At 39.1% G+C, this 11,470-nt stretch overlaps 2 protein-coding genes across 2 annotated transcripts; both read left to right on the forward strand.

Annotated features, from left to right (window-relative positions):
* Positions 1–825: 825 nt before the first annotated feature.
* Positions 826–2,019, forward strand: LOC138941660 (stromelysin-2-like). The gene has a single exon (XM_070311498.1). It carries the CDS (start codon positions 826–828, stop codon positions 2,017–2,019), a length of 1,194 nt encoding a protein of 397 aa, XP_070167599.1.
* A 198-nt stretch (positions 2,020–2,217) lies between these two features.
* On the forward strand, positions 2,218–3,007 carry LOC138941661 (uncharacterized). The gene is made up of 2 exons (XM_070311499.1): positions 2,218–2,327; positions 2,404–3,007. The coding sequence occupies exons 1-2, from the start codon at positions 2,218–2,220 to the stop codon at positions 3,005–3,007; spliced, it is 714 nt and encodes a 237-aa protein (XP_070167600.1).
* The last annotated feature ends 8,463 nt before the right edge of the window (positions 3,008–11,470 follow it).

Consider the following 11,470-nt stretch of genomic DNA (forward strand, 5'->3'; position numbering starts at 1 on the left):
GTCCTTCTTAGGAGACAAACGAATAATAAAAATAACAGAAAACATCCGTTAGATAACGCGCATCGTTGAAAGGGATATCTTTAATCGCTCATCGAATGTCCTTCTTAGAGGACAAACGAATAATAAAATGGAAATAACAGAAAACATCCGTTAGATAACGCGTATCGTTGGAAGGGATATCTTTAATCGCTCATCGAATGTCCTTCTTAGAGGACAAATGAACAATAAAATAGAAAAAACAAAAGAGGAACTCGAGCGCGTCCGCTAGATAACGCGTATTCCAAACGCTCGACGTCGAAAGAAACGCATTTCCCTCTCCCTCTCCCCACCCACCCACATTATTCGTCGCCGATAAAAATAGACGTCTCGCGGAACGCGCGAATCAATCGCGCTCGGTGTCTCTCAACAGTTTACCGCGTCTTCCCCGCTTCGCGCGATGTCTAATACGAGGACGGTTCTCACTCTAGCGACAATACTCGTCGCTACGACGGTCGCCGCGCCCTTCGACTCGGAAAGAATCGAGGCGCTTCGTTTTCTGCGCGTATACGGTTTTCTAAAAGACGATGGAGAATCACTGTCGTCCGATAACGCGACATCTCTGCGTCGCGCACTATCGCTGTTTCAAGAATATTATCAATTATCGGGAAACGGCGCGTTAAACGCCGTTACGCTTCACCTTATGCGTAAACCGCGATGCGGTCTCGCAGATATTCTCGATCGCGCGTATAGCCCGATCGCGCGAAAATGGCCGAAGACGCGTCTCGCATGGAATTTTCAGATGGCTAGCGAGGAAATCTCGCGAACGGCCGAAACGGTGTTCGCGTTATGGGCGGCGAACTCATCGCTAACTTTCGCACGCGACCCGTTACACCCCGATATATTAATATCGTATCGAACGGGCGCGCACACTTACGCGAATCGTCGCTCGGTATTTGCCCGGCAGCCTTCGACGGTCCGGGAGGAGCCCTAGCTCACGCGTTTTTTCCCTTTGGAACAACCGACTTCACATCGGAGATACACGTTGACGATTCCGAACCGTGGCACGTGTATCTAAACAAAAATCCTCCCGACACGCATCACCTGCTACAAACGCTAACGCACGAGATCGGCCACGCATTGGGTCTACAGCATAGTATGCGCAATGACTCTATAATGTTCCCATATATACCCGACATCGAGAATCAATTTCCAGTTAAGCTGAGTATAGAAGACATTCTCGCTATACAGAATCTGTACGGATCTCACGACGACGGAAATTATCCAACGGCGACTCCCGCGACCACCGCGGCGCCCGCGACGACGAGCGTCGCGCCGACCGACCCAGCGCGCGCGGATCTCTGCGCATTGCGACGCGTGGACGCCGCGCTAATAATGAATCATCGATTATATATAGCTAATCGCCGCAACATATGGTCGGTCGACATGACCGAGAAACGTTACGGTAGACCCATGACGCTCACGGATTACGCGACGTTTCTACCGGCGAATTTCACGCGTCTATCCGCCGCGTATCGAAGACCCTCGGGCGATCTCGCGCTATTCGCGAACGATTCGATCTACCTCGCGGAATATCCCAGTCTTAAACTAAAATCGGGCTGGCTGAGATATCTCCACGATATCGGACTTCCCCGAAACGTTAAAATCAACGCGGCGATAAATACGCACACGGGACGAACCTACGCTATATACGACGATGATAAAGTCGCGGAAATCGACGAGTGTCACATGATAGTCATTAGACACGCTCCATTAAAAGATATATTTCCCGGAATTCCGTCCGCGATAACGTCGGCCGTCCGATACATCGATGGTAATCTATATTTCTTCGCCAAACGTCAGTTCTACGCCTTCAACGAATTTACAAATACCGTAACCTCGGCGGGTCCTTTCTATCTACACGCGCTCGGCATCGAGTGTCCTACGGATGGACTGCTAAGGCAATTGCGCGATCTCCTTAGTCGCGTCTATCGTCTCAGCGACACGATCGAGAAAGGAAGAATCGACGATGAGAACGACTAGAGCGACCCTACCGTTATTTTTTTAAAATAGAATATATAAGAGAAAACGCGCGAAAGGGGAAGAAGCGATCTCTACGCGAGTATATAAAGACCGTCCATCCATTAAGCGCTTCATTATTGACGGAGAACACCGAAGCTAACGCGCGAAAAAGAACAAACGAGAAAGAACGAGAAAAAACGAGCGACGATGTACGCGACAATGGGGGGACAACCGCAGCAGCAACACTCATTCGACGATCGATCGAGACTAACCGAACGAGACCGCGAAGATAGCGCGGAATACGCTAAAAAAGCTAAAATGGACAATGGGTAAGACTATCGAACATTTATTCGAACTAATAATTCGCTAACACCGTTTCTCTCATCGCTCATATCTATTTTTTAGACGAGATCGCGATCGAACGCCAAGACACGACGCGGACGTCTCGATCGCGCGACCGCTCAGAATCTTAGGAAGACGCTATCCATTGACCAAAACCGCATATAAACATCTGGAAATTAGCGTTAACGTCAGCCGACCCTCTTTCGTAGAAATCGTCCTCGGAGATTGTCACGGCAAAGAGATCTCGCTAACGCCGGATACGTGGAAGGAACTGCTCGATCTACGACCCGCGCTCCTGTCGCACTTTCGCTCCGACGAGCGCGACGAGGCGCGCCCGACGCCAATACACATCGGACAGTTGACGCTACGATTCGGCAAACTCAACAATCTCCGAATACTTCGTCTCGAAACGCCTAAAATTCGCCTAGCCATATCGAAGAGCACCGTCGTAAATATATTAAATCTGGAACTTTGCGTCAACCGCATCGTTGCATCTTTAAGCGGTTTAACCGCGCGCGTGGACAACAAGCTAATTCGTTTCCTCGACATCGCGGCAGGCGCTCGCGATAAGGCGCTTATTCCCGCGATGATACGCGAGAGCGATAACTTCGACCGCAACGATATAATCGATTGCGAACTGCAGGCTCTGCTCTTCGGAGAATCGTGATACGCTCACTCGCGTACTCGTATCATCGTATTATTAATATATTAAAAAATTTATAAAGGAAAACAATAAAAACACTTCTCCTCTTTCGCTAGAACGACGATATCTCTTTATTTCACGACCTTTCGAAGATTCGCCATCTCGCTAAAGCGACAAGCGCGCTCGCGCTAACGCGCGCCTCGAGAAGAGGAGAGCGACGAGGGACGCCCCTCCGTCCGCTCGACCGCCCACCGACGATCCCCCGCCCCCTCGATGCCGGGCGCCCGCCGCCCGCTCGCGGATTGCGCGCTAGAAGCAGCGCGCCCCCCTAAAAAATCGCGACGGCGGATCGCGCGCTAGAAGCGGCGCGCCCCCCTAAAGAATCGCGACGGCGGATCGCGCGCTAGAAGCGCGAGTCGCGTCAAGGTCGCGAATCGGGAGGAACCGCCACCCCCGAGCGCCATCTCTCGAGCGCTCTCGGCGACTCGTACCCACCGCTTCCCCCCGGCCGCGCTTCCCCTCTCACCCTACTTCCCCCCCCCATGCACCCGCCCAGCCTGCTCTCCATCCCTCGGGCGCCCACAAACTGCTCCGAAACTATCTCTCTCTCTTCCTCCCCAACGATACCCTCTCTCTCACACTCACACAAAACTGAGCCAAAACCGGCCATACTATCCTACTATTTTAACAGTATATAATTCTTTCTAAAATGTATTCTAATAAATGATATAACCAAAAAAGATCAAATATTATTTGCATTTATTGATTTATTAAATATGTTTATATATCGCGGAATAATGCAACACAAGAAGAAAAGTAATAAAGTGGTTAATAAAGTCACTAAGAAAATCGCGAAATAGTGCAAGGAAGGGAAGTGATTTCTTCTAATCAATGTTATATTAAGCAAAGTTGATTATATTAGCAAAACTGAGCAAATGTTTACATTTGAGTAAATCTGTGCATTGTCAATTAACATATTTGTCATAAATACATTGTTCAAAAATGATTTATGGAAGATTTTCGCTGACCATGTTTTCGAAAACGATAAGTTAATAATTATACTCGCAAACGCGCATTCGTATATAATGTTTATTTAATTTTACATAAATGTAATTAATGCATAATTAATATTTTTAAGTTAACATACATATGGCTAAGCAATGAATTTATGCTAATAGCAAAATAAATCTTGTGAGAATTCTACCAAAAATATCATAAAAACAACAGCATTAAATACACATTTTTAATTGGCATAAAGAATAATGAAATGATAAAATCATATCGAAGCACTTTTATAACCTACAATATCTACAAACATTTTGTGGATCTGAAATTATTCGTAACGTTTAGTTTTGAAAATGTATGAATCTTTATTTAGATTTTATATATAAATGTAATCAATGCGTAATTATATATATATATATAATATTTTTAAATCATTTACAAATAGCTAAGCAATGAGTTGCATGTTATATTAAATAAGAAAACAAATCTTGTGGGAATTTTATCAAAAATATTACATAGACAGTTGAATTGAAAGCATCAGAATTAGAGCCCGAAATAGATATGTTGAGCATTAGTCAAAGAAAAGAAATAAGATAATAATCTTGTTTATAAATTATATAATAAAGATTATTCATTTTCTTAGACTAAATTCTCTAGAGACAAGATTAATTGTTAATCTATTTAACTTTTTTTGACATAATGGTTGAACTTATTTTTTAAAACAATAAGAAACGTGGAAATTGATGGTTTATTCGGATAGAGCTGCCTTTTGCAATATGATGTTATCGGAGAGCATTAGAATATCTGTCATCGACAAAAAATAGTTCAAATTTGAAATAAAATAAGGAGAAAGAATTGATTAGTGATACTAAATTGCAAATTTTATTAGAAGATCGTATAAAAGTTTATAATAATTTGGCAGCTGCATTGGTTAAAAGTCTATGATACAGCTTTAGAAAATTTGAAACATGTTTCGAGATGTCAATTACAAGATGTTAAAACACTACTTAGTACTAAAAAAAATATTGTAAAAATTCTAATCTTTTTATTCACAATATTTAATCTTTTTTAAAATAAGTTTTATATATTCTTGATTTATATTTAACTTTAACATATAGAAAATTTAAATATGTATATATATATATATATATATATATGTAAATATATTATACATATAATTGTGTATGTAAATGTTTATATATTTGTAATATAAATTTAGAAACATTTATAATATATTATATATTTATCTCAATCGCGACAGAATAATGAATTTACAATATTCTAAATATTGTAAATAAAGAATGGGCCCCTCCATCGCCCATTCTTGTGAGACACAACCATATATTTTTATTGTCTCTGCAATTTTAATTAATAAAGATAATCTTTGTACGAGATTTTTTTCTTGATGATACTATTTCGAACATCATGACAAGCTTTCTGAATACGATGATAAATCTTATCATCGCTAGTAGTATATCGGTATAATCGATATGATCGAGAGCTAATCAGTAATTTAAACTTCTTCATCATAAATGTGAATGTTTAAATATATTATGACATAAGTACACGTAATTATGACGTGAGCACATATTAAAATTTATATAAATATTAATATAAATTTATATAAATATTAATATAAATATTTATCTTCTGTCTTCAAATTATTGCAATAAAATTTTTTGATAGTTACAATATTTTGCATATTTATAATATACAAAGAGCTCCTTCATCGGCAATTTTCGTGAGAACGCAACTAAAATATTTTATTTATTATTTTCATATCTGGGATTATAATTTGCAAACAAGATTGAAGCATCTTTTTCTGGCCAACATTGTTACGAGTACCAGGATAGATTTTTTTAATCATAATTTCTTATCACTTTAAAACCTACTACTAAAACTACGAAACCGTTTCCTCATACTCGAGTATATAAAAATCTTTACATCCTTGGAATATTTTTTCTCATAAAGATTGCCTCCTAATAACGAAGATGTATATATTTTCTCTCTTTACCTACCAACTTGTATATATACAGTCTGATAGACTATTATATACGCGAAATTTGGTGCCATTAAAAAAAGAAAAAATACATCGCCAGGAATTATAATAATAATTTCTTCCAATAATTTGTAAGCTTTTATTACCATATATGATCGGTTGCAATCATATGAAGGAATACCAGATATTGCACACTTAGTCTTTCAAAAACGGAAGTTTCTTTAAATTTTTTCTGGAATAATTGTTTTTTAATAACCAGAATATTCATGCACAAACCGGATATGATATGAAATATTTTTTAAACCAACCAGCACACGAATAAAAATCGCCTCTGGGATAAAATATATTTTTAATAATCAAAGCGCACATGCAAACCGCTTCTGGAATAAAATATTTTTTAAAACAACCAGCATATAAATAAAAATTGCCTCTGGGGTAAAATATTTTTTTTAATAAACAGAGCGCACATGCAAACCGCTTCTAGAATAAAATATTTTTTAAACCAACCAGCACACAAATAAAAATCGCCTCTGGGATAAAATTTTTTTTAATAACCAGAGTGCACATACAAACCGCTTCTAGAATAAAATATTTTTTAAACCAACCAGCACACGTATAAAAATCGCCTCTGAGACAAAATGTTATTTTTTTAATAATCAGAGCACACATTCAAATCGCATCTATGGTAGTGTGAAATATTTCTTAAAACAACCAGTTCACGATTAAAAATCGCCTCTAGAATAAAATGTTATTTTTTTAATAAGCAGAGCACACATACAAACCGTTTATGGTGGGAAATATTTCTTTCGACAACCAGTTCACGAATTGATCGCTTCTGGGATACATTCTTTAATCAAAACATATATGTAAAATGTTTTTGGTGAGAAATATTTCTTTCGACAACCAGCTCACGAATTGATCGCTTCTGGGATACATTCTTCAACTAAAGCGCACATGCAAAACGCATTTGGTGGAAAATATTTCTTTCAAGAACTAGGCTCACGAATTGATCGCCTCTGGCTAACTAATTACTGTGACACAATTACTATTGCAAAATATGTATAATCAATTTTCAGTGAAATATACAAATAAGCAAAAGATTAATTATATTTTAATAAGTTTGAAATTACTATTGCATATACACAAACATATACACACATGTAGATAATATATAACACACATATAGTATGCTCGGATAAAAAAGAGATGGACAGAGAAGAATAGACAAAGAGAGAAAAAAGATATGAGTGTAACTGAGCAAATATCTGTACAAGTGCTAAAAGTAAGAAAAAAAAGGAAATAGTTATATCTTTTTCTATAGCAATACTTTATGCTCACTAATGTCTAGTGACTGATATGAATTATCTATCGATACATCGTTTTTTACAGCCATTCCCTTGCTTACTCTCTTACTACCTATTCTCTCTATCTCTCTGTCTCTCTCTCTCTCTTCCTTTTTCTTTTTTTGCCCATATCTTTTTTGTTCATTTATTTATAATAAAAATACTATATAAATATTAAATACTATATGCATCATATATGCATCATGTATGTTTATGTGTATAGTCATTCTAAATTCCATTTGAAGATCAATTTTATATTACAATTTTTTATATAAAAGTTGTTATGTTGTTTTCTATTTAGGAATTGCTTTAAAGATATAATTAAAAAAAAATTGGGATATTATATTTTTACATAATATTACATTATCATATTTATATTTTTGTATAGACTGCATGGAAATAAAATTAAACAATATCTACAACATATTAGTATATAGTATACATTAAAACAATTCCTTCTAAAATTATGGTATGTAAATATACTAACTTTTTGACCCTTATTCTTTTTAAGAAATGTCTGCGGGCAAGCGTCAGTAGTATAGGGGCAACTATAGCGAGACACAACAAACTCCCACTCCTCGGCCACTGGCGCCGACCCCCTGCTGTGCCTGTCTGGGGCCCTCCCCCCTAAGGGTGGCTGTGGAAAAAAAGAGTGGAGGGGACTCGTGGACGTCTACGAGGCAATTTTCCCTTTAAATTTTTTATTTTTTTATTTTTTTTATTCTTTTTTATTTTTTTTTTATTTTTTCGGACGCGTGAACATGCTCGGGCTCGAACCTGGGTCCTCCACATTTCCAGACAGGGTCCTAGTATGCTGGGCTAGCTGAAATCTTATTAGAATAAGGCTTAGATGTAGTATTTGTAGAGAGTAGCCCTCCGACATAAGGGGACCCTACGCTCTGATTGGCTTCCCTATAGTTGCCGGCAGTTTGATTGGATGAGGAGCATGTTTCTGAGCGAGAGGGAAAAACGCGGCAAAATAACACGTGTGTAAAAATCGGCAAGATGGCGGCCACCGAGAATGGTGACGTCACGAGAATAGAAGGGGTCGTAAAAAGCAAGTCTGTACAGGTAGCGATTACGATGGTCTTAGAGCTTTATGACGTCACTTAGACGAGGAGAGAAAGGATAGAAAAATAGTAAATGTTTTTATATAAGCGATTTAAAATAAAAAATTTTTATTAAATATTATACTTATGTTTAAATGTAAATAATAATTTCGCATTGTACAAAATTTCTTATGTGACGGAAAATATACAAATTCGCTGCTATATACATCGATAAAAACGAGAGCCGAGAAAAATTAACGTTCTATTATTAATTTTGGTAGGAAGAGTCGGCTTCCAGGTCTGGGAGTTCATCGATGAAATCCTGGATAGCCTTTTCGAAATTATCATCCTCGGAAGACTGTGGAGAAAGCGAATGGGGGAGGGGAAACGGTGGATCGGGAGAAGGACGCTCAGGAGAATAGATAGGAGAGTAGCTGGGTTCAAATGAGTCGTCTTCATCGTCCGAGTCTATAAACAAAAAATAAAATTATATATATATATATATATATATATATATGTATGTATGTATGTATAAAATTTTCGCGTGTCGCCAAAAAAGTAATATTTACCCGATAACGTAATGACTTCGACGGTGTGACCAGGGCGTCTTCGAGAAGGTCCTGCTACAGGCTCTTCTGCAGGACGTTTTCTCCGCATTTTTTCATCACTCGAACAGCTGTTGGCGGCCTTTTTAAATAAGCGATAATTGCTTTCGCTGTCTTCCTCCGATATGCGGTCGAGATATTTTTTAATATCAAATCGCGGTAGAGCAACAGCACACAATAATGCGATTTTTCTTAAAATATTGGCGACACACATTTTCGCACACTAGGACTTCACTTAACTTGACGTACAAAAAATTTCAAGAGGTGAAAAACTAATGTTGGATTTTTCATGGGAAATCAGAATTTATACATAATCCCCCCAGTGTTTTCCAAAAGGACAATAAAGTGGGGGAAAAGGTTTCCTTATTCTAGCACTGACCATTTTTAGTTATTTTCATTTTATGGCTGACTAATTCCCTTAGTTTCTATAGGGTTTCGCATTTGCCGCACCGAAAGAAATTACGTTACCTCAACCAATGAAAGAATAATAAAAAACAGGCACTAAAAAGTTCAAGCGTTTGGAGCATTATACTGTAAAAGGAAAGAGGGGAGATGAAAAAAAATTTAACAATTTAAGTAAAAAAACATCATACGTTTATTGATATTAATTTTACATAAATCAATATTCTTATTATTATATATAACTAAGATATTACAGAGGAGTACATCGTCTATAACGTATTACAATTCGAATTACATGATTAAACACGGCAACGCATAGCGTACAATGTTTCACTTGTTTCTTTTTTCGCGAAGAAAAATTTTACGAAATAAGTGTACGATTAAGCGATCGTTATGTTCACAATCTTCGGTAAAAAGACTAAGAAACCGATTAAGATCATAACCGTTGCACATATAATATAAAAATACGCAACTATATTGTCCACATATTTGAGAAAAAATTCCTTGTAATTGTTGAATATTCCAACGATGAATGACGGAGTTTCGACGAAGTCGGAGGAGAAATCCGGGGTGTAAGGGTGGTATTCCGTAGCTGTCGAAGTATGTGCCAGTACCATGCTCGTCGAGGAAGAAGGCGACCCAATGTTCTCCAGGTCGATTGTGGTCATCCGTATTAGCGACGATGGCTGTCGACCTCGTCCACACCCTCGGGACTCTGTCGGCTGGATAAACTCCCGCATGCCGGGCATTGATGTGACGTAATGCTTGTAGAATTTCGCGAGAGTTCATTATTTTGACAAGGAGGCGAACGAACGAGCGGTATTATATATTCAATAACTTCGGTATTTACTTCCTTCGGTAGTGCGTCTTTGAACGTGCCGACTTGTAACGCTGAGTTTTCAATGTCGGCTTGTGTGGAGTTAGTAGTTGCTTCGAGCTTGTCTCTATCCAACGACGACGATAATTCAGATTTTTCAAATTTCTCTTCTTCTTTTTCTATTGATCGCTCGGATTTTGGCAGATTTTTTTTCTCTATTTCATTTCTATCGCGCGAAATCTCATACGCGCTACTGATTTCGTCGTCGTCGTCGTCGTCGTCGTCGTCGTCGTCGTCCTCGTCGTCGTCGTCGTCCTCGTCGTCGTCGTCGTCCTCGTCGTCGTCGTCGTCCTCGTCGTCGTCGTCGTCCTCGTCGTCGTCGCCGTCCTCGTCGTCGTCGTCGTCCTCGTCGTCGTCGTCGTCCTCGTCGTCGTCGTCGTCCTCGTCGTCGTCGTCGTCCTCGTCGTCGTCGTCGTCCTCGTCGTCGTCGTCGTCGTCCTCGTCGTCGTCGTCGTCGTCGCAGACGTTTAAACTCCAATTATCCGGAGAACCACAAGTAGCTTGAGTACTAACTTTCGTATTGCCGTAGACGATATTATTTCGCTCGATCAACCAATATTTTAATTTATATACGTTGCGTAATGCGCAATGAAAGATTCCAAATTTTCGAAATCCGTGGTAACCACAATATTGTCCGCGCACTTCTCCCTCTGACAGATTTTTGAATGCTGGAGAAATATCTTCCAAATTATATATATTTCTGGAGAGTAGATTCCGTAAGTAGGTTTCTTTTTCGGCGCCTCTGACGTAAATGTGTCGGGCCTGTCTTGTTATTTCACGTAGTTGCGATGTAAAATATTTCGGATTAGCTTCACCGTCGAACCATTCAATACCGTGATAATTTCGTGTAAGCCAGTTATTTTCATGTCTTACATTTCTTGGTAAATTGCCAAATGAATGCGGGGGCATCATAATCCAATGTCCGACGAATGGAGCATCAAGCGCGATAATAGCAACTTCCTTGGGGATAAACTTCGCATTGGCATCGCGGAAACCTTGTATGTCGATGACTATATCCATTTTGTGAAGACTGGAGCGCACTCGACAGCACGGTTATAATAGTTTAAACTGCTCGCGAAGCGTCGACGTTCGTGTCTCGAATGAAACTGAATTCTTTTCTGTTATATTGTATATTTTTTGATATTTTATGCTGCTGGCATTTTGATCGAATGTGGAGGGGAGAAAAAGGAGGGAAATTTTCCGAGTA

The sequence above is a fragment of the Polyergus mexicanus genome, unplaced genomic scaffold, assembly GCF_030449975.1.
Source record: "Polyergus mexicanus isolate NDT 795.1 unplaced genomic scaffold, iyPolMexi1.0 SCAF_20, whole genome shotgun sequence".
Classification (NCBI taxonomy): Eukaryota; Metazoa; Arthropoda; class Insecta; order Hymenoptera; family Formicidae; genus Polyergus; species Polyergus mexicanus.